This window comes from Lissotriton vulgaris, chromosome 3_1, assembly GCF_964263255.1.
Source record: "Lissotriton vulgaris chromosome 3_1, aLisVul1.2, whole genome shotgun sequence".
NCBI classification, from domain to species: domain Eukaryota; kingdom Metazoa; phylum Chordata; class Amphibia; order Caudata; family Salamandridae; genus Lissotriton; species Lissotriton vulgaris.
Genome location: NC_141689.1, coordinates 2,108,790,495 through 2,108,814,830, shown reverse-complemented (window position 1 = coordinate 2,108,814,830; position 24,336 = coordinate 2,108,790,495). Strand labels below are relative to the sequence as shown.

Below are 24,336 nucleotides of genomic sequence, written 5' to 3'. Positions count from 1 at the left end.
GTTTTTATTGTACCTTTTCAAAGATTGCCCTTTGAAATTTTAATTCGCCAATTTGTGTAAATTTTCTTTCATATATGTTTTTATTAAAAAGATTGTGAACGTTCAATTTTAGTGTGGAAATTAACTTTTCGCCATTATAATGTATTGAATTGCTTGTTCCTGTTGGTGGTTGAATGCTTAGACAGATGGGTATGGAAGTATAGCAAGTCCATACGTGAGTGTGTACCCAGGGATTTCCCTTTGACTGATTGTCACTGTACCCTGTTCCCTGGGGATAGTGGGGTACTCTCTCTCTAGATTTCTTGCCCCCATCAACAACTTATTTCTCATCAACAGCAAAGTCTGATTGTCAAATAAGAGCATTATGTTTCAAATGGCCAACTCCAAATAATTGTTGTCTATATCAAGGAAACACCACCCTGTTACTCATGGGCAGCAATGATTTCTAATTGGTGAGGTGTTTCGGGAGGTCGTTCCAGGTCTTGGATGCGAGGTATGAGAAGGAGCGTACTCTGCTTCTGGTTTTCTTGATACGAAAGAGGTGTGCTCTTGCCTGGACAGGGACTGAAGGTGTCTGTTGGGTTAGGAGAAGTTGAGGCAAGCTGGACCGGTGTTGTGGAGAGCATTGTAGGCATGGGTGAGAAACTTGAACTTACATCTTTGCTGGGCTGGAAGCCGGTGGAGACTGTTGAGGTGTGGATAGATGTAGTTATTTCACAGGATGTTCAGAATGAGTCTGGCAGCACCATACTGGTTGGTTTAGAGTCAGCATAGGACATGGGCTGGGATTCCAATGCAGAGGGCATTTCCGTGATCAAGTTTACTTGTGATAAGATCTTGAGTGACCCTTCATCTGGTGTTCCTTATTTGAAGGAAGAGTCCAGGCAATACGAAGACAGTGTGAACAAGACAATGAAGAGAAGTGGAAGTGCTTTTTCACATCCTCTATTTGACGACACTCCTAGTTTAACATAGACCACCCATGGAACAAATAAGTTGCTCCAAGTGTTGGGCTGTCGTCTGTTCCTATCCAAGATCCACCTGATATTAAAGTCACATTTAGAGTAATAAAATGGTGATGGTACTGTTTGCCTTGCTCCAGCCACAGAAAGTGTATTTTCTTTGAAAAGCTATGATAAGAGTCATTGAAGAAAAGCTAACCAAACCAAAAGGAATAATGTGTAAAGTCACCGTAATATAATTCAGAGTTTTTAAAATTGAGCAAAAATGGCACAGAGGTTGTCCCCTCAGTTAACTTCAGCAGAACCAAAAGGCCAAATAAGTGCAGTGAGTGAGTACTCTAATAAATGCTAGGCCAGTCAGGAATTATATTTTGAGGTTTGGATGAGGAATCGCCCTGGTTTAAAGTCTCAGTGAACAGCCTTTAACCCCTTCGCTGCGGGGGTTATTTTCCCGCTGTGCTGGGAGAGAGGAGGGCGCGCACGGCGCTCGCATGCTCATGACGAGCTCAGCTCGTCATGAGGCACGGCGCTTCTGTGCTCATGACGAGCTCAGCTCGTCATGAGCACACCCGTTCCCGTGGAACGCTCAGCACAGCAGGGGAATTATCCCCGCATGCGAGCATTCCACGGCTCATGACGAGCTGAGCTCGTCATGAGCACCGGAGCGCCGTGGCTCATGACGAGCTCAGCTCGTCATGAGCATGGAAGGAGTTAAGGAGATGGAAATGATAAGCTGGATGTGCATTTCCCTATTTCAAAGAGGTTATGTTTTTCATGTAAGTTTCTAAGGGTCATCACCATTGACAGATGTCCACAATTCTGGAAGCTTTTCATCAAGGGTGAAAGATAGGCATAGGTAGCTTTGCTAAGGTGATTTTTGTTCAGGGCCAGTAGTGACAACATATAGGATGTTTCAGCTTCTGGCCCCTTTAGGATTAAAAGGTTGCAGCTCACACAACAGACTAAGAAATGCTCTTATGAACTTGTGAGCCCACTCAGAAGTCTGTGGGCAGGTTTTTTAATGGAAGGATTTAGGTAAACATTAGGACACCATCCCTGACATTTTCTTCAGTAGATGCAGCAGGTAATCTTTCTCCTTTTTCCAAGCATGAACTGGCAGCTTCTGGTTTTTAGGGAAGGCAGTCTAGCTGTTAGTAGTCACATCTACATCAATCCCTAACTGCCCCTCATGCATCCCAGTTCCCACTTTCGGAATAGTGTGATACTGCTTGAGACTTGCCTTGTGGTTTTAGAATTCAGTTTCAAAGAAATGTAAATACCTGGTAAATATGAGAAAGGTTGTTCTGATATGGCTCCCACCCACCGCAAAAAATTCCCACAGTCTTTCTGCCCCTTACAAGCCCCCCGCCCACCCGGGGGCGGCAGAGAGCCCATTAGGCGCCAGCGATTTTGCTGGCTTTTAATATACGCATGCGCCCCCCCCCCCCCCAAAAAAAAATTGCCAGTCTTTCTTCTCCCTTTGGGAGCATATCGGGGCAAAAACCCCGATCCCCCCCGGAGTGGCAGAAAGCCAACTAGGCACTGATTTTGATTTTTTTTCACAATGTGCCTACCTGTGGAATTCTTTGCAAACTTAGTTTAAAAAAAAAAAAATTTTCCTCACATTTCTGTGATGGACAGTTCTGCAATCTGTGTTGATCCACTAAATTCCATCCACCCCACATTCCCCAAAGTCTACCGATAAAAATGGTACCTTACTTTTGTGGGTACGGCTAGTGGCCACAACAGAAAATGGGCCAAAACGCAACGTGGACACACTACATTTTTACAGTTAAAACTGACCCTTTTTTTGCAAAGTGCCTAGCTATAGATTTTGAACGCTAGATCTACGGGCACCTAGGAAAACCTAGCAAAGATATACATTATTGAAAACTAGACACTCAGGGGAATCCAGGATGGGGTGACTAGTGTAGCTCTCACCAGGTCATGTTACCCAGAATCCCTTGCAAACCTCAAACTTTGTAAAAAAAAAAAAAAAAAAAGCAAACACATTTTCTCACATTTCTGTGATGAAAAGTTCTGGAATCTGCATGGATCCACAAAATTCCACCCATCCTGCATTCTCTAAAGTCTCCTGATAAAAATGGTACATCACCCATGTGGGTGGGACAAGTACCCGTGACAGGTAAGGGCCTAAAACATATTTTGGAGACATCAAAATTACCAATTACAAAACAAGCTGGTTTTGCAATGGGGGTCACCTCGGGTTTTAGCCCCGGGAGCAACGGCCATCTAGGGAAACCTACCAAACTCACCCATTTCTGAAAACTAGAGACCCGGGGGAGTCTAGGGAGGTATAGGTTGTGTGGATCTCCCAACGTTTCCGTACCCAGATTCCCTGCAAACCTCAAATTTAGCTTTAAAAAAATCACTTTTTCCTCACATTTTTGTGTGGGATCACCGTGCTGGCATAAATGTCCTACCACCCAGCATTCCCCTTGGTCCCCTTAGTAACATGATACCTCACTCGTGTGGCTGACAAATGTATAATAGTCTAAAAACGTATCTGTTTAAAAATGTAGCATTTAAAATTCGCTGTGCTATTCACTTAATGCCTATATTTTTGGCACTTCGTAGTCACAGGCCCTTGCTCCACCCACACAATTGAGGTATCATTTTACTTGGTAGACTGAGGGGAACGCTGTGTTTAAACTTTGGGTACCTTTAAAATCCCCTTGATGTTGGAAGGAAAGGACGCAAATTTGGCATGGATACCTTATGTGGACAAAAAGTTTCAGGGGCCTAAGCAAGAACTACCTCAAATAGCTACAAAAAAAGGCTTAGCACAGGGAGGGTGGGGGGAGACCTAGCAGCGATGGGGTTCATAACATATGATTGGTTTTAACTTGGGATAGTATAATTGGCATAGGAATTGTGTATTTTGTAGGTGTGCAAAACAGTATAGTAGTGCCAATAAGTCCGATTTATAATTTTTTGTGACTTCAAGTTAATATCGGTTTTGTTACTCTCTTTTATTATTAAACTTTGACATTTTAATATATAAGTTGTGAAGCTGGATACCTACTGAGCTGTGGTTAACATTGTTGTTGTTACCTAAACTATCTACAGGGCAATAGAGCAAACACTCGTTTTTATTATGAAAATACATCTAGTAAAACAAGAAACCTAAAATAATGCTTCATAGGCCTTTTAATCACATTTAGATTTTAAATATTGCTTATACTGCTTACGGCTAGAGTAGCTTGATATATCGTAAATTAATTAATAATTATTCCATAAATGTTTAATATTATTAAGTTTAGAGCCAAACAAATCAGTAAAACACCTTAAGTGATAGCAATAAAATAACTGCCAAATGCACTATACGTTCAAGGTGTCACAAGACAACTATGCATATGCCTCTTGGCCTCTGGATGACAGGATTCCGACATCTATGTCAGACTGGAAAACAGGAATGGATCCCCATCGTAAAGGACCATTCAGGGAAAAATAAATAAAAAAAATGTTCCTTACCCACTTCTGACCACCGATCACCGACAACAAGGAATCTAGAATTTCCATTTCTTTGATGAAGTCTAATTTGTGTTTTGATTGCAGAATTTTTAAATTCAAATTTGAGGTTTTATGTCCAGACCACATCATTGTTGACGTCAGATCGGTTACCACATATGGACACTTACTAAAGTGACATCCAAGAGTGTTTTTGAATATCAGGGGTAACGTGTATACTATTATTGGAAGAAAGGGTTTGTTCAACACATTGTTTGCTATTGTTTCCCTGGTGGAACAATAGACAGTATAAACAGGGGGAATGATTAGGGTTCGAAGGAGATGAAAAGTTCATGGCTATTCCCTAAAGCACCGACCGATGCAATTGGATGGTTGTGCGATCTACAGATTGACTACAGCAGGTTTAAGCTGAGGTAGTGTGGCTCACTGGTTAGAGGCGGCAGACCCGAGAGCAGAGGACGGCCCGGGACCAGGGTTCGATTCCCGGCGCGGCAGGTTTCTGGACCAGGGTCAGCGGACTCGATAATTCTCTCGCCTCGGTGCCCACTCTGATCAGCGATCACACTCGGCAACTCTGGGCATTAGCTTGCCTCATCTTCACTAACGGCCCCACCAGACCGCCGGGGATGCCTGGTCTCACCCTGGAGATACCCATTAAGGGACCATTTCTCAGGGAAGCCAGGAAGGGTTTCGCAGCGGTCGAAGCGCCTTGGGACCCCTCCGGGTAAGTAGTGCGCTATATAAATGCCTATACATTTACATTTACATTTACAGGACAGCTTTTGATTAGTTGCAAATCTACCCTATAAAATAGTTGCACTTGAGACACTGTCACACCTATTGGACACTGGCGTCCAAAAAAACAAGTTAGAGATGTGGCCTAACAAACAGAGCTGCAGACTTAATGCCAGGGGAACAGAGTACGAGTCTCGGTGTTGGCTCTACAAAACACATGGGGAGGTATCAATTAATTTTAAATGAATAACAAATATAATAAATATCATTATAGTTACTGGATCGGGTGCATTCCAGCTGTACCAAAAACATGCGGATGGGAGGGGGAAGTGCACAGATCAGGCACCATCGGAGCCTGATGAGCAAAAATGAAAGACATGCAAATGTCGGACAAATATAATCATGGTTACAGGATTGGGCGAATTCTGGCTAGACAAAAAACATGCCGATGGGAAAGGGAAGTGCATGGTGCAGACAGGGGAGGCGCACAGAGCAGGCGCCATCGAGGTCTGATGAGCAAAATACATGGGTCGTATGTTTTAGCTCCAAAATGGAAAAGTCAAGCAAAAAAAGGTATGGTAAAGTACATGAAAGAGTAACAGCACATATAATAGGGCCAATCCTCAAGAGAGGACACAAAATTCCAAAAAGAAGGACTACTAAGGGGATGATTACGATCTCGTTAGCAGAGCAGTGCCACTGAATGGTCCCGGAATGCTTTCCTAACAATTCGGAGCAGGAGAGTCCGACTAAGCGATTTGGATGCATCCGGATATTATTCAGTTGGACTGAACGTAAGCACAGGCTCCCATTGAAAAAAGGGGAGGTTGGGGAAGTCGGGTACCCTGTGGCAGGCTCCCCTTGGTGCCTGCCACACTGTGTATGCATGGGTATGGGGACCCATTGGTACCCCTACAGGACCGATTCAGAGGCCCCCGGGAGAAGGAGGGCCTGCTATGGGCCCCTAAAGTCCGATTCCCACAGCTGTTTCATCTCAGGCAGACCAATTTGGGACGGCTGTCCAAATCGGTCATTGTACTCGCTCCTTCGGAACCCATCTCCATTGGGCTGTATGATTCAGCTCTGTACAATTCGGACAACCCGGACAGCTTCCTGTATTGTACTCGGTCGACCGGATAGGTGATTGATTCGGTCAGAAACAAGGCTTTCGAATTGGAATCTAATGCTTTTTCGAGCCTTTCCTAACAAGATCGTAATCAGGCCCTAAGTGTATTCACCAATGAAAAGCCAGCATTTTTAAAGGACAGCAAGAAGAAACAATGAAAAAAATGGGTGTTTTTCATGCCACTATCCATGTCTCAAAAAGACAGCACAAGCGCTGCCTAGGCGACACCTAAAAATCAGCTTTACAACATACTTTCTAACAAAAAGAACACATTTCTATCACAAGTCCTCAGATGATTTGACTAGTATCCTGGACCTCTAATGTTGTTGCTTCTGGTGACATCAAGGGAGAAGTTCTTACTAACAGGAATTTGAGTGAGAATTCTAATGGCCCTCTCTGAAATCTCTTTCGGGATTGAAACTCTATTTCCAAAGTAATCCAGCATTCATTAGCTGTTTTAGCATTGTGTCGTATGCCTTACTGTTCTGGGTATTTCATCACCTGATCTCTTCTGCCTCACCTTTATTGAATGTTCACTATTTCAGTTTCCTCATGTTAGGTTGGCCTTTGGGAGACTATTCTATGATAGTCAAATTGTTTGTTTGTATGGCAGTCCTGGCTTTTTGCCTGAGGTCGCCTGTGTCTTCTTTGCATGTGAATTCATAAGAGCACCCCCTGCTAATAAATTCGGTAAGCACTGACAAATGCCTAGAACAATCAATGGTCCCTATCTGGTCTTATAAATCTGATAAATGCATGTTTATTTGCACAAATACTATACATATGCTGTATCTGCCATCACAATTAATGTCTCAAGAAGCGGATGAGTGTCACTCTCTCTCTCTAACTCATGAGCATATGTTTAACTATCGGCAGAAAACAAGGACTAGAGGGAGTCTCTACAACACGTCATTGCTCTTTCCTCTTAGCTGAACACACAAGTCTTCTAAATATTTAGCAATTTAAGAAAAAGATTTCTGTCTTTGAAAGAAAAAACAATGGTTCATATTCCAAAGAGTTAAACTCCTTACCTGATAAGTTCTAAGTATGGTAGAAAGAATGGCTGGTCTACAAAATAAACTTACAATAGTAATGTTATGCTATTTGTTCATGGAATACCAGTGTAACACCACACCACACTAAAGAAGAAATCTGCAATTTGATGGACGTAAATTAAATTTATTAAAGAAGAAATCTGCAATTTGATGCACTAGTAAGATAAAAGCCTTAAAAGGCCCTAATCTTAGCAGAATTAAATCTACAACCGGTATACAAATAAAAAAGTCTAAGTTTTGCATTAACATATAAACATGTACAATGTATTTAATAGTAAGTTTACATAAAAATGATTTGATTGAAACTTAAACATTATAATTTTTAAGCGAGGCTATAACCAGATTTGTAAAGGTTTTCCTTTTGCTTTGACGATGCTTGATTTCTCATTAATTTAAACAGAAGCTACTTACATCATCACTTTAGCTTCTTCTATGAAGTCTTCCTCTTGCATGGCCCCTTCCCGAATTGCTTTGATTGCCACCTTGTATTGAGCCCTCCATTTACCCAAGCGCACCACTCCAAAAAGACCACTGCCTACTTCTTTCATAAATGTTAATTCTGATGGGTTTATTTCCCATTTATCTAAAAGAAGAAAAATACACATTAGATGTTATCAATGTGTCCTTGACGATGTCTTTCACAATGGAGAAAATGCACAATACAGTCTGTCTTGAGTAACAAAAACACGTTCACTAAAAACAAAAAGGGTTGCATGTACTAGCATTACAGCATAAGGGAAAAAGTGGCAAACAAACCCTAGGGCTGCTGCTTCTTTCTCATTTGTGTTGCAAAAGTAATTTCCTGAAAGAATATGTTCTAGGCGTTTTTTAGAGTGGTCAGCAGCTCAAATACAGATAACTGTCTACAATAACAAGCATTGGCAAAGCCAATTGGTCTTGACAATTCGGAAGCTATAGGCGTTGTCAATGTTAATGGGTTTGTGTACAGTGCTATAATTAGGGGGAAGGCCACAAAATAACACAGCCACGTCACAGAAATATCAGGGGCAGACTTTCTTTCGGTTTCACACTGATTCTAGGTAGGAGTAAGATCCAGAGTCAATAATGAATGAACATTGCACTAAATTGTGTTGTATATTTATTTAGGTTTGACACTGTTGACGGCGTTTATAATATTTTGAGCTCCTACAAGATAGTGTGGGCTATACTAAACCGCTCCTGGGTATGGTATAAAACGTTGACGAGCTGTTGACAAACAGTGGGCTAATAAAGCTGTGTTTAAGTACAAAATACTTATCACTGTTCGATTCTGTAGTTTAACTTAGACAGAAATTCACATTTTAAGACAAAACAAGATTAAAGGGGTGCAGTACAGACAAGTACTGAGGTGAAAATCAGTCATTGGAAATTGATATGATGCCATTGTGAACTACTTGACATATAGAACTGTTGTTGTGACACGAGAGAAACGTGGTTACAAAATTAATAGTTAACTATTGAGAGGAAAATAAAACGACATTGAAAATATACCAGTATAACACTACATATAGAAAATTTTTAACGCAATATAAACTTGGCTTCGGAAGCTGCTTTCCGCAGCCGTCATTTTGGGAACACTGCCCTTCTGGCTGCGTGGACAGTTACTGCCCCCATAATACCAACATGTAAGCAGCAGTTGAAGTGCATTAAATAGTATGGGAACTGTGATGCTGCATGCAATGGGGGTGGGGTCAGGGGTGTGGTGTTTCACCGTCAGGTAGCAACATATAAAATAATGAGCTGCTTACATGAAAAATAAATCTAAAAAGGTTGCTACTGTGGGAAACGCAGTATGGTACAATATGAAACCTCTATTAGTTAATGCCCCTTGGACGTCTGTGTGTAACTAGAGAGCCACATAATTAAATCTTGGTTGGTGAAGTGGAGAATAGTAAGTTGTGTGTTTTTTGTGATATGAGGTCACAGCCTGTGCCAGAATGTGCTGTGAACATGTAAGCTATTATTTTAAACCGGCATTACACACAGAATAGGATAGACTGCTACAAAATGAGTTTAAAGGTTTAAGGTAAAATTTTTCATCCAAAATATAAATGTTAGTAATACACAGACTGTACATAATGCAATTGTTTTTACATAACTGTCCCTTCAGACCCTGAGGGGTAGTAAGCACTATATAAAATCAATTATTAAAAGCAAACACTTCGCAGCTCAGTTGTTAACTCCTTGCAATACCACTCAAAAATAATAAATCTTTGTCATCCCAAAGCTTCACGTGAAATGATGAATTAAAGCCAATTCCAGCTCCCAAGCATCACTTACGTTTGCTGATTATCCTTTACATTTGCAGATTAACTTGTTGCGCACATTTGCATTTCTTTCAGACAAGCAGGCACTATGACAGGAAGGTTTGTTTAGCTGAATGCCCAGCCACAGGGGGAGAATGGAGGCAGGCCCGGACTGGCCGTTTTCAGCACCGGGCAATCCCCCGCTGGGCCGCATGGTTGGGGGCCGGTTTTGGGCCCCTGGGGGCCGTTTTTGTTACAGGGCCGTAGCTGCAAAAACGGCCCTGTAACAAAAACGGCTGAAAACCGGCCCTGGCACAGAGCGTGATCGCACCCACCCCTCTCGGAGGAGGGAGGGGGGGGGGGGCGGCCGAGCACTTTGCCAGGGCCGGTTCTGGTTCCCAGTCCGGCCCTGAATGGAGGAGCCTGCCCCAGAGGCAGCACAGCCATCACTCCCTGAGGCAAGCAGAGCCCAGTAGCGAGGCCTGTTGTTGGTCCATGCTCACGTCCGCAACTACAACTTGATCACCAATTTCTCCCCGATCTACTCCACATCGGTCCTTATGGCTTCTCCCGTCGGCAAAAGGTCGTCGCTGTGTCGGAGTCTCAGATCAGTTGGTTCCTGTTTCTGCGAAGGATGTCCAACTTGTGACCAAGATGGGGACAAACACACTTGAATTCGGTTCCGTGTCTGAGGGCCAGCTGATTAATTCTCAGTGGATGGCTTAAGTCCACCTCCAGAGGCAGACCAATAGGCACCTTTCGGCTTTGAAGAACTATCACCCACCGACGGACACGGGCGTTCTCCATGTTACGGTGACTTTTTAACCGTAACCAGCTCAACAAGTGGGCAGAGCTCTGTCGTTTGGAGGTACATGTCCTTTTTCTTCTTCCCCTGTTCTGAAGAGGCCTGAATGAATGGGCCAAAACACGTCGACTCTTTAGATTGGAGAAGTAAAAAAAAATCATAATAGCGTACATATAATTGGCATACACACTACTGATGTTTGAGGGTTCCGTTGTTACCTCCTGTGTGCATTTGTATTGGACTACCCCTCTATTGACTGCTATTGACTCTTTAGTATTGCAGCCATAAACAAATGTTTGTTGTGAAAGAGAAATTACTCACATCTATATTTTTTTTAATATGTATCTGTGATAACATTTTTTGTAGTGTTTTGTGACTGTACTAATTATTTGTTTGCCTGATAAAAAACACCTGATACTTGGAGGTGGAGTTTGCTTGTGATTTAAGATTCATATAGTAATGTTGGTTTGGATAGGTTAATTAAGGTCTTTTTGTATTAGAGTCATCCCTTCACTTGTTCTCACACAAATACCGTGTTTATATATGCTATACCCCATTCTCAGGTTGTGGTGGAGTAATAGGGCAAACCCCTAGATTGTGGAGCTTTGGTTTCACAGCATAGGAGGCTCCCCGAATTACACTTTAGCTGAAGCATTGAAACAATCAGAATTAACCATCCCAGGACAGTTGACTTTTTATAAAAAGTAGGGGAATGGTTTTTCATAAATCCAAAAAAGTACCAATGAATAAATAGTTGTTAAGAAGCATCGTCTTGCATTTGTCACCGATTGTTTGACAAAGAAAGTGGAGATTAGCTGGTTTCTGAGCCATAGATCATTACAGTATTATACATTGTGGCCTCAGTTCTTGGCAAACAGCCTGTCTTCCAGCAGAGATATCTTGATGGCAACCTCTCATCAACACAGCTGCCCTCGGCTCAGCTTTGCGCATCCTGTTTAAGAATAAAAAACAAGGGCTGCACGCTATAAAAAAAAAGCAGAACCATGTGCCCTGCAGCATATGCAAAGTAACATCTAGGTGTTGGAGAGACAATGAATCTGCCTGGAGAGAATGACAGGAGGTGGGAGAGGGGTGGAGGAGAGTTAAACAAAGAAGGAAGAAGGGAGGGGTGCAAATAACAATGGGAGGCATCATTTCTCTTAGAGAGGAAGAAGAGGTGCTGTCTGCTATAAGGACCAAGAGCCTTGGTGGGCTAAGGGGCTTATTTCTATGCAACACTGAGCAGCAATCTCTGAGCAGTTGCTAAGTGTGTGCTTTTGAAAAGCAACAGAAAAACAATAAACCCAAACCACTTAATATTTCATCCAATCGATGGAACAGCATCACATAAATATCTCAGCTGTGAGCTAACAGATTATGGGGTAAACATGGCGGGATTAACCCACCTCGCCAAGTCCCCAGTTCTGTTTGTCGTTACTTACCATGCAACTCTGTACAAATCCATGGCAGCAACACTTGGAGCAGCAGGGTGGGGGGGTGTTGGAGGTAATAGAACTATACTAATGCCTCAAATCAAGAGAAAATAGAGTTGGAGATCCGCTATAAAAAACTATTCAAGTTTGCTTTTCAAGTTAGCAATTCTCAACCTCTGCTCTCGAATGCACAGTAACTGAAATCGCCCACAAGGAGGTAACCCGGGAACAAAGCACTACACAAAACTGTTGGTGAATTTAGACGAGAAGGGAGGCAGGAGGAGATTTCCAGGCTGCTCGAAGAATGTAAACTAAGCAGCCATTCACCCCGAGCACTGGTGATGCTAATATTTAAGCAATTACTTCAAAGCCAGAGAAAGAACAGGCACTCTCAGAAAACAGCATCTGACATTTGATTTCAGTCTTTGAATGCACCGCAAAATGTGACGGGATTAGAACCAGATTTGCAGGCCTGTTTAACGGAGGTCAGAGCTAGTGAAAACACGATAGGTCGTGTAAAATGCCAGTCAAGTCAAAAAGGCTATATTTCGATAAAAATTATCGGCTCTTTCGCCTAACTGTTGTCCACCGCTCACTGGAGATCAATCTCCAGTGAGCGGTGGACAGCAGTTAGGCGAAACAGCCGAGCGGACCGCTCGCTGTTTTGCCTAACTGCTGTCCACCCCTAACTGCTGTCCACCGCTCACTGGAGATCAATCTCCAGTGAGTGGTGGACAGCAGTTAGGCGAAACAGCCGAGCGGACCCAGTGGCACAATCAAGCCCAGGATCCGCTACCTGACACCGACTCGCATGAGCCGGAATTCACTCGAAATACGAGTTTGTTTTCTTTTTTCCTTGTTTAATTATTTGGATCAAGGACTGCTAACTGTAAGTACACAGTTAGGACACTGAGACCGAGGGTTGGGTATACCTTACCGTGTGTATACCGCCAAGGTCTCAAACCACCTGCTCCTGACGAAAACCTGGCACCTTCCACTACAGGTTGAAACATGTAGACCATTGACCATTCACATAGATATTATCTGTAAACCTAACCAACGAAAGTATCATCCTGTTTTTTAATACTGACTAAGTAGCTTCAGAATAAAGTTTTTCTTTGGGGTTATACTTAGGCAGCTTTTAACTCACTTTTTCACTCTGCACTCATTCAAAGTACCCGCTCCACTGTAATCAGGTGTCGTAGCACACCCGGATGGCATTCGGCCGTCCGGATGGGACCCCGATGATGAAGCATGTCACCAACCAGGTTGGTGAGTGAGGGGTCTTTTAACAAAAGAACAATTTTCTTTTGGACTTTCCCCTTTTCCCAATAGGACCTTTTTAGATCCTTTGGTGATACTCCTCATTTTGTTTATATAGATTTAGGTCTAGGGGACCAGAAGTACCCCCTTCCACAGCAGTGGAGAATCCCTTACTCTCTCAGTTGTTTTTTTCATAACAGATTAGGGCACCATTGTGACCAGAACTCTGTGCAACTAGGATGCTCTTCTCTGGTGTTGTAGGGCCGGATACTGTGCTTTTCTTGATAATACTATCTGGGCTCCCAGTTAAAGTTCAGATGAAGGTACAACCAAAAACTGGTGTCATCCATGTTCTTGGCCATAACAGCCTGGCATGCTGATCATACATTGTGTTTTACATGTCACGATTCTAGCTATGAGTATTTCCCTTTTATTTATTACAATTATGTTGTTTTGTGTGTGTGTATAAAACATTTCAACAAAGGACTCTTTTGGCCAGGGTGAGTTAGAACTAGAAAGCAAAATTCTGAGATGGAAAATCCTAGTCTAGATTAATTTTCATTTTTGTGAATGTAAAAAAGATCATTCATTTTGATAAAGGTCTTGTCGTCTTAGCTCTTTTGTAATAGCTGTGAGAATGCAATATATGGTTTCTTTAATATGTCCTATGCTAGTATTTTAGACTTCAATCAAATATTCTATAAATACTGAATATTTTACAACCAACATCTCATATCTCTTATGAATGGAAATATACTATTCCAGGTAATCATTTGACAACATTGTATCTGAAAAAACTGTAGAAAGTGTCTTTACCATAACTGAAACCTGCAGTTGTAGGTGCAGCCTTCCTTTTTGGACACACTGGATATCGTAACCGTGTAACAAGACCTAGAGAAAACAACATTTATGATTAACCTTTATTGTACAAGTTTAACTTAAACTATACAGAGAGATTTTATATCTATCACGAGGACCAGAAGAGCTCCAGAAAGCCAATGTTTTGGGAGGCAATCCTCGTAAGAAACATTTGATTTCTGATTTTCATCTTTGTCTAGTTGCCAGTGGCAGGTATCCTCAAACCTCCTTGACTTCTTGCTTACATGTATGTTTTGCCGGCTTATTTGACAATCTCGAGTACATGAGAAAATACCATAAAGAGCTTCATTTATACGCATTTTCACATGGTGACTGGCAAAGAAAGCTGTGTGACATATTTTGGATTATTTATGTTAATAGGCATTTCAATGTGAATTGTTTATGAGTTTTTTCCAACTTAGAAACCTATAACATACAAAAATGGTGTAATCAGAAATTCCATAAGAAGTAACATTTTAACAGTTTTAATCCACAAGGATTATAAGGAACTTGACTGCCTCTGAGTTCTTCCTGATGTTTGCATTAGGCAGACAACCAGACTATTTGAATAATTAAATCAGTGTCTTCATTATTTCACAAATCTGAAAGTAGACAATGAAGTGCAGTTCTATCTCAGACAGGCGGGGTATTATGAAGAAATGTATGGTACACAATGGACATCACATACCCAACTCTCAACAAGATGTAGCAAAAACATGGTGGTACTGAACTCAAAACACTGTACTGGCACACTCCGACATAAAACTGGAACAACTCATTTGTGCACTGTAATGGCAGGGACAAGCACAGAACATTTCATGAGACAGCCTGTTTGAATAATCCCCAGTCAATGGTCAAGTTGGGTAGAAACTAACTCATGTGGAAGATGCACATTTGTCCTGTTATTACTGTGATGGTAAAGATGCTAGGCATTGATCTGCTGCTCCATAAAGCAGGGCAAACCACTACTCAGTGCTACTGCAGCATCATTGGACGACAAACAATCAGTGGTAGGATAGGAAACTCGTCATTTGGAAACGCAGAAACTGAAATCACATTTCCTTGATATAATTTATAATGAATAGTTGTAACCTATTGTAGTTTAAATATATATTTTTTATCAACAGATGGACATAAATTAGTGGTTTGCACAGCAACCAACTCCAAATTTGACTTTGGAAAGACACTTTTTGGGGGTGGGGAGCTGCCAGAAGCACAACGAAAACCAATTACCTAGAAAGCAACATAGTAACTCATGCTTGGGTTGAAGAAAGGGGATCATGCTTCTGATGTTAGCGAAGTGCCAAAGTGAATTACAAAAAACTGAATTGTGAACCTAAAGTGCTTACGCATGACGGGCTGTCCTGCCTAACTCATGGAGGGCATAAGGACCATCTGAGAATGATGTTTAAGATGCGCAGCAACCCTATGATGAAGCATGTCACCTTTTGTGAGTGAGGGTTCACATCCTTTTTTGCTGATGAAAAAGAACTATTCCATGTATTCCTTCCTACTGTTCGAAACAGGGTGTATAGGTTTATAGTTGTGACTACATACTTGTTCTGCCCTACACACTATCCTTCTAGGTTTCATCCCAGTCAATCCTTGTGGTAAGGTGACTTATCCTCCTTGCTTTTCCCCACACGATGGATGGGAGGATTGAAGGTATGCTGTTCTTAACCCAAAGTTCTGGAAACACCAGCCAACCCATGCTCAGCAGGAACGGACTCAGATATAATTTTGGAAAGCAGTAAAAAGAAAAAAGCTCTTTTGATGATCAGCTCTTTTACATAGATCACAATGTGCTCTTAAATAAACCTAGATATAGTCATGTCTGCTATGCGTGCTTTAAAAATAAAATATATAAGACAAGTAAATAAATAATAGAGAACATTATAAAAAAAACCCTGATGATTCGGGAATCCCAGGAGGAAAAAGTGTGAAGATGGAAAAGGCAGAGAGGAATTGGCAGAAGATGGGTAGGGGGTTTTCTCTGTACCAAAAGGTGAAACTAGTAAAACACTATTGCTTGGCTAATTGGATAATGGTAACACCTGAAACTTGTAGTAGAATATAAATAACTCCAACCATCGAACTAACCTCTCCAATACTTGAGGAATTTAGTCAGGTCTCCCCAGAACACATCACTCACCTAATTACCACTGTTTAATCCAGATCCCCCAACGATCCCTGCCCTCCATCCGCTCTCAAACTGATTCCTGACATCATAGGCCTTAACTTGGCAAACATCTTCAACTCGATGTTCAGGACAAGTACTTGCCCATCCATTTGGAAAAAAGCCATCATCAAACCTCTACTAAAGAAGACCAACCTCAATCCCTTAGATATTGAAAGCTACAGACCATATGCATGACTCCCATTCCCGGCAAAATCGCCGAAAAAAATCATGAACACTAAGCTAGCTCACTTTATCAATGAAAACAACCTACTTGACGACACCCAATTTGGCTTCAGAAAAGGCCACTATCTGAGACTGCCCTCATCAAAGCATCTGACGAAATCAGGAAGATACTTGATGGGGTGGCGCCGGGGTCCTTGTGCTGCTGGACCTCTCATCGGCCTTCGACTCTGTCGACCACACAATCTTGATCAATCGTGTTGCAGCAATCGGCATCACACATAAAGCCAAGGCCCTCCTGGCCTCCTTCCTTTCCAATCGCACTCAATCATTGACGCTCGTTGACTTCAACTTCCCTTCATTTGCCTTCCAATGTGGTGTACCTCAAGGATCCTCGTGAGTCCGACCTTGTTTAACATCTATGTGTTGGACCTAACGAGGGTCATCAAATCTTACAATATGGGCCTAACGTCGTACACCGACGACACACAACTGGTGCTAGCGGTCCATAATGATGGAGGGGGAGTGGCGGCTAACTTCCAAGAGGGAATATTAGCCATCAGTACCTGGAAGGCTAATAATTTCCTCAAATTAAACTCTGACAAGACGGAGGTGATGATCTTCAGTAACCTGTCCCCTGCCGGGTCTCCTTCCTGGTGGCCAGTTAAGATAGGATCACCTCCGTCTCCCGTCTCACCCCCAAATTCAAACCAATTTCCAACGTGGTACAAAAGCTCCACTGGCTGCCCATCAGGACAAGATCCAAGTTCAAGGCGCTTTGCATTGCCTACAAAGCAGTCCACAACATCGGACCGGAATTACTGAGAAAAACCCTCTGCCCATAAAACCCCACCAGATCGTAACCTACAGTTTGTTCCAGGTACCAAAAAAACCTCTTGGGGTGACAGAACATTCACGGTCGCCAGCTTCACACTTTGGAACAAGCTCCCCCTTCACATCAAGACCAGTCCCACTCTGCTCACATTCCGAAAACAACTATAGACCTGGCTCTTCAACCAACAGCCAGTCGTGCCAGCATTCCTCTGCCCAGTCCATAGTACCGAGACACCTAAGGGTATTTGAGCGCTTTATAAGTTGCATAAATAAATAAAAAACAAAATATTATTAAAAATACACCGTGGCAACATAGCTACAGTGTTCATTTTGTCACCATATAATTATCAATTTTGCCACATAAGATATTGCCTAGTCTTTCTCTCCCTTTTCAGCCTTGTCTCCTGTTAACCCCATTCGTTACCCAAAACCTAACCGGGAATAGAGTGGCCCCCTGCTGCTCTGCTGCTGCTTTGACAGGTTTGGGAGCCAATGCAGACCATATACATACAGAATTTTATTACCAAACACAACCAACTTACTGGAAAATAACGTTGTAAAACAGCCTACTATTCAGAACAATGCAGTCGCCAGTAGCACAAAAATAAACAACTGAACATGGGTACCGCTGCTACTGAATTCCAACAACTGGATCAAAGTAGCAAATATTGTGGGCCCCAACCAAACAGCAAACACCGCCATAAAGGGAGTATGAAAGGTACCTTAGCTAGGAAAAAAAGATGTTGCAAGGCTTGAAAGCACTCAAATGGTGCCCAATCGATGAAAGACTACAATTCGACATCCAGTGCACTATTCCCAAGGAATATTGTAATGCTGAAGTAGACAGAAATAAAATGGCTGTCACCCGTAGTGTTCTGGTTCGACCTACGGTCACCTTGGTGGAGATGGTCTCCTGAAGATCTTCAATTACCCACTCATCCACTGCCAAAGCAGTCACACACTAGAGAATGGGAAGGAAAGGAGCAATCAGGATTTGTCAGCACTGAGGCTGTTACAGGGCAGGTGTATTGGGCAAGCACATGGGCCATAATCGAAGCATGGTTGCATCTAAGTCACAGGAGAAGCTCGGGCAAGTATGAGCGGTGGGGCGGGATTCGACAGACAATGACAAGGGAAAATTAAATAGATAATACACTTTCCTGTGCCATCGTCTCCTAAGTCCCCCTCCCACCCCACCCACTGCTCTTACCTGCACGAGCTGCTCTTGCTAAGTCAGCAGCTTCACTAATGTACCCGATTATTGAGGCAGCCCAGCAATAGGCTGATTGTGGCATGCCACAAAAAGAGGCCAGAAGGTTGGCGGCAGTGTTGGAAGAGTGGCATTTGCCCTACGGGCTAACTGCATGGACGAATCCTCAAAAGCTTAGCTAGTATTGCATGGACAGAACACTGCCTTCTCCATTGCTTATCTCCTCTCCAAATCCCTTTGCAGCTTAAGGAGGAACTTGCAGCACAGTTGAGACTCATTTTGGTGCTCAAATTCTCCACACTTCCTTTGTTCAAGCGGTAACACTGCAGGAGAAAGATCTTTGCTGGAGGGAAACAATGTACACAGACAAGCCCACCATGAAGGGCGTGAAAAATGATGTGTGGTACCCACATTTGATTTTCTGGTTGACCACTCACGCTGTGCAATCGCTGGGATACAGGTAACACCGAACTTTGGTACCTTTCACATATATCCCCCTCTTGTGGTTCTCTGTAACCTGACCAGTGTTTCATTCATCCATAGAGCAATCATTGCAGCTCCACAATCGCATACAGGAGTGTACAGTTCAAGCCTTTTGGTAAATAATAATAATAATAATAATAATCCACATTTGTAAAGTGCACAATCACCCGTAAGTGTCTCTAGGCGCTGGGGGCCGTTGGGAAGATTAAGCAAGCTATTGCCCAGAGTCACATGGTGCTGGGCTAATCTGCCGCCGGCCCCGGGGATCGAACCATGATCCCCAGATTCCGGAGTCAGGTGCAAAGGCATTTGGACCTACACCGTCCTGCCTCTCTTGTGCATTGCAGATAGCCAAGACAACTTCTCTTAATATAAACATTAGCAAGGTAAGCTAAACAACAAGAAGTTGATCCTGCTGTCGTCACACCAGAGAGCTGATGGACGAGCTCACATCCATTAAGGCAGGCAGTTTTAGAGGAGTATACTGGCTAGAGAGATTAAATCCATTCACTCTAACATACTCTCATTCAAAATCAGACTAGATTCCAATAAAAGATGTGCCATAGACATTGAGAATCAACTGCAAAGTTCACCTGGTCATTGAGAATTAACTGCAAACATTACCAAATACAAATCTGTTCATCTGGAAGGCAGGAGCTGGAGAGAGAACATTAGCATTTTTGGGGCCCGAATGAGGGTGACGGTATGTGCGTCTTTTGGGTGTAAACTGGGTGCCTTCTTGACACTACCGCTGGAACGCCAAAGGGTGCACAGGTTGCACTCCCACCCCTCTGAGAAGAGCAGCAACACATGACTAATTATCATTTCCTATCTGTGTCATCAAAATGCTCAACGCGAAATAACTGCAGTCAAGTAATATGACCTAAACACAATTGAAGAAGGCACCATCACGACTGACTTCTCACAGTAAACTAACCTCAATCAGATGAAGTTCCTGGCACTGTTGTTAAAACTTTAGGAACGGGACACACCTTTTGGCCTCTAACAACTGGCTGCAATGCTCGTTTCACGATGGAAAGTCCAAAGAGTTTTAGGATTTATTGGATCTAGAAACATTTAATGGAGTTCCACAGATGTGTCATCTGTACCATCATCTTTGGATGGTACTACTTGTGAATGGAAAAGCACTCTTTATCGCCTTTCTAGATCCACCAATCGGACACTCAATAGAATACGGAGCAAGATAGGGACTTATCCATTGATCCTAATTCCTTTACACTAAAAGACAAATCCAGGTCACCACTGATTCACCAGGACACTGAAGCCATTGCCAACTCTCACACATGACTGCATGTACAAAATCCCCTGCACACTGTACAATGCAGGCCCTTTGATCTCCTTATTTTCGACTTCCTCCTCCACTCACACAACAGAAGACAGTGTATGCCTCTCTTGATAACATGGAGTATCCTGGGCCAATGCTTCTCACCCATCCACTGTTCTGTCTTGATGTGAGTGACTGACATAGTCCATAACCTGCATACTTTTTACTTGTCAATCCCAGGAATCAAGTAATTGGGTTAAGTGCTCATAGTGCTATTCCACACATCAGTACCAAAGCAACAAAAGCTGACAAAGGTGCTCAGTTTCAACCACACTCCTGTCTTACCCAAACTGGAGTCCCATTCTGGTCTCACTGTAGTGCTCAATAGAAAAGAATGACTGTCCCCTCTCTTGGCCACTATGTGCCCCCCATATTCCCGATCCTCTCACCGCTCATTTAATTGTACACACAAGCTGACCTCTGCCACGACATTCATCATATGGCTCTCTTCCTTCAGCTATGCAAACCGAGGACTAGTCAGAAGGCCTGTATCCAGCTGGGCCCTTCGTCCAACCCACTGCTGCCACCCAACCTCTGCGGTCACTATGGTCAGTCAAACTAGGCCAGGTGCTGTACCCAACCCTATACCATTGGTTAAAAACAACTGCACACGGCCTCCAGCCGTGCACTGTGGGTGTTTAGTGGCCAGGACCTGAGCTCTTGTCAGGATTCCGTGGTATGGATGCTGATGCCGAACCCGTTACTCTATGCGAGTTTACATGTACTCATTAGGACAGGCACCATGTATAAGAGTCTTACAGAAACAGGGAAGAAGTATAACAGAAGGCGAAACCCTGGAATCCCTGTTACGTGTGAATTTGACGTGTTTCAATTTCATGCAACTATTAAGAATTAATTATGCTATTAGGTGCCAAAATGGAATCACAATGATTATCACAACACCAATTCCTCATTATTTTATTGAACCATGTAATTAAGTGAATATCCACTATGAATCAAAGAAAGTCAGTATTTTTTTAGTGACAATGAATGTATTATCATTATTAAATAATCTCATGCTTTTGTTGGGTACATCAATAAATTACTATGTTCATTTGGTCTCTGTCAATTCACCTAAAGCTACTGATTGCTGATTAATCTGCAAAGAAATACGGTGGAATATTATTCCAGTGTGAATCTTAGGTAAACAGAGTATCTAGGTCTGGGCCTAGCAATTTCCCGCGTCGTAAATGGAGACTTTATTCTCAAGAGGCTTTTGTTCTGGCTATTCAGAGGGCGAGGCCACCGCTGGCCACTAACAGTGACTTGGCCAATAAGGAATTTAATCAGCTTGTGGCGACCACCTTGGATGAGCTTGCTCCTTTGAGTAAAGGCAAGGCCAAGGAGGGTAGACAACGCACTGCCCCTTGGTTCACACAGGAACTCCAGCACATTAAATCAAATTGTAAAAAACTTGAAAGGAGCTGGAGACGGAATCCCAGTGAACAGGGCAAAAGCAGCTATAGCATAACACATAGAAGCTATCAGTATGCAGTACGCAGAGCGAAAGCTAAACACTACCAATCTCGCATTGAGGAAGCCGAGAGCTCCTCACGGGAACTGTTTAAAATCTACAAGGAGATATCCTTGATCTCCAGCTCTAACGCCCCTGCATGCGATTCCATGGCAGAGTGCAATAGAGTAGCTGACTTTTTTTCCAACAAAGTCAAGTCCATTTATGCCAGGGAGGGGCATAGATTTTAGAGCCACTGTATTGCCTTTGGATCCTAGCACGTCCTTGCAAATCTTTGAGGTCCCCTCAGCTGAAAGTCTAATTAAGATCTGTCAAAGAGTGAAGTCTGGTTCCCCTAATGATCCGGCCCCTCCAAGGGTTATTTCAGAGGGTCTGGTAGGACTGGAACCGCACATAAGACATATCCTACAGACTTCCTTCTCCTCCCAGCGGGTTCCAGAGGAGTGGAAGAAGGCAATAGTATTACCTATTAAGAAAAAGCCAAATGTAAGCATAGAAGTGCTGGAGAACCTAAGGCCCATCTCACTATTGCCTTACCTGGCGAAAGTGGCAGAGAAGGTGGTTAATGTACAACTTACCGAGCACCTGGAGAGAGGGAATATATTTCATCCCTCCCAATCCGGATTCAGAGCAGGCTTCTCGACAGAGACAACTCTATTACGGGCCACGGAGACCCTAAGAGCTGGAGCGGATGCAGGGCACACGATGGCCTTGATCATGCTCGACCTCAGCGCAGCGTTTGACACTGTAGCTCATTCCATCTTGCTACAGTGTCTTAGCGAGGCTGGGGTCGGAGGTGCCGCTTTGTACTGGCTGCAGTCGTTCCTGACAGGACGATGCTTCCAAGTACAACAAGGGGCTTGTCGATCTGTAGAGATGCCACTAGACCAGGGAGTGCCTCAGGGCTCGGCCTTGAGCCCCACTCTTTTTAATCTGTATATGGCCTCCCTGGCTAAAGTGGTTCAGGCATTTGGGGTGGAATTGGTATCCTACGCCGACGATACCCAGTTGCTGATCTCTTTATCGCAGAACCCCGCCACTGCTTCCTCCAACTTTAAGGCCTGTATGCAGGCGTTAGCTGACTGGATGGACTCCCACTGCCTAAAGCTCAACAGTTCTAAAACAGAGGTTCTGGTTGTGGGGGGGAAGAGCGACAGCTGGTCGGCAGAGTGGTGGCCTCCATGTCTGGGTCCCACCCCCACACCATGTGAGGAAGCTAAGAATCTGGGAGTATGGGTTAACCCCACTATCTCCTTTGAGGGCCACATAAGGCGCCTGGTGGGTAAGTGTTTTGGGGTACTGAAGACCCTCAATAAAACACTAGATCTGCTACCCCTAGAAGCCAGAAGGACGATGACGCAGGCGCTGGTGACCTCTCGGTTGGACTATGGGAACATTCTGTTCCTTGGGTCCACCGAGGGATGCTTAGGTCGCCTACAAGTCATCCAGAATGCCGCCGCCAGACTGGTGCTTAGGAGACCGAGGAGAGCAAACTCGCAGAAGGCGTTGGATGCCCTTCACTGGTTGCCAGTGAAGAAACGTGTGTTGTTCAAATGCCTTCTGTTCTGTCACCGTATTGTCTGGGGCAGGTCTCCCGCTTATCTCCGGGACTTAGTCAGCCGTTATGAGCCGCCAAGGGCCCTCCGTTCAGAGGGCATTGGGCTGCTGACCGTTCCGAGGGTAAGGAAGGCCAGAATGGGCGGGCGTTCTTTCTCGCTTCAAGCCGCTCAGCAATGGAACAAACTTCCTCCTGCTATGAGGCTGGAAAGCAGTGAGACGGCGTTTCGGTCTAGGCTCAAAACCCTTCGGTACACTTTGTAGGGACGGGGGTTATGGATGAGGTCTGAGTGTGCTATTAGCTCCACCAGCGCGGGGACACGCCGTGATGGCGTTACTGTGCGCTTTATAAGCTCTTTTATTATTATTATTATTTAGTTAGCAATGAGAGGTTTCATGACTATAAATACTGTCATAGACCACTTGAATTCTATGCCAATTTAATCTTTATCGTTATATAGAAATGCACAAACTGTTCTTCATCCTGGTTATGTCCATATGGGAACTTGATTCTCATCCCTAATATATTTAGAGTGAAGCTGTCTCAGTTCCAAGGTCCTGTCTCAACTTCAAGATTTTTCCAGCATGCCAATTTCCTTAGCCTCTGCTCGAGTGCATCTTGTAGTATTGCCTGGCCATAGGTATGAAGCATCAAAGGTGCTGATCGCACCTAAGTGTTCAAGTACTAAGTTCTGTAGTTGGCATGTTGTTCTTACTACAAATATTAGTTGCACAGACATTTGAGAACATTTACTCCAAAAGTACTCTTAAATGTAACAAATTTGTTAATTTTGTACCTCCTGCCATTGCTTTCACATTCTGTGATGTTCCAACCCTGTTTACATGCTTTACAGTTTGCACATTTTCAGAATCCATTAATCTTTTTGTATGCACTCTTTTGGATGTTCTTTGGATGTCTCCGGATGTTTCTTGTTTTTGCACTTTGATATATATATTTTTACATTTGGATATGTGTCTGCATTATTATCAAAGTAACTCAACTACAATCTCAAATTTTACCTATAGTTAACAACCCTTATCGTCTGGTAACAGACAGTTAATAGGTCATAGTTTGCCTTCACACAATATTGCCGCTAAG

The 24,336-nt window shown here is 43.2% G+C and overlaps 1 protein-coding gene across 2 annotated transcripts in view; it reads right to left on the bottom strand.

Annotated features, from left to right (window-relative positions):
• The window catches only part of TEC (tec protein tyrosine kinase), a 612,933-nt gene that overhangs the window by 54,120 nt on the left and 534,477 nt on the right, over positions 1 to 24,336 (bottom strand). For both annotated transcript variants that reach the window (XM_086962679.1, XM_086962678.1), the window contains exons 13-14: positions 13,934 to 14,008; positions 7,782 to 7,953 (exon numbers count right to left, since the gene is read on the bottom strand). In XM_086962679.1, coding sequence (XP_086818805.1) covers positions 7,782 to 7,953; positions 13,934 to 14,008 — 247 coding nt within the window. The remainder of the gene's footprint in view (positions 1 to 7,781; positions 7,954 to 13,933; positions 14,009 to 24,336) is intronic.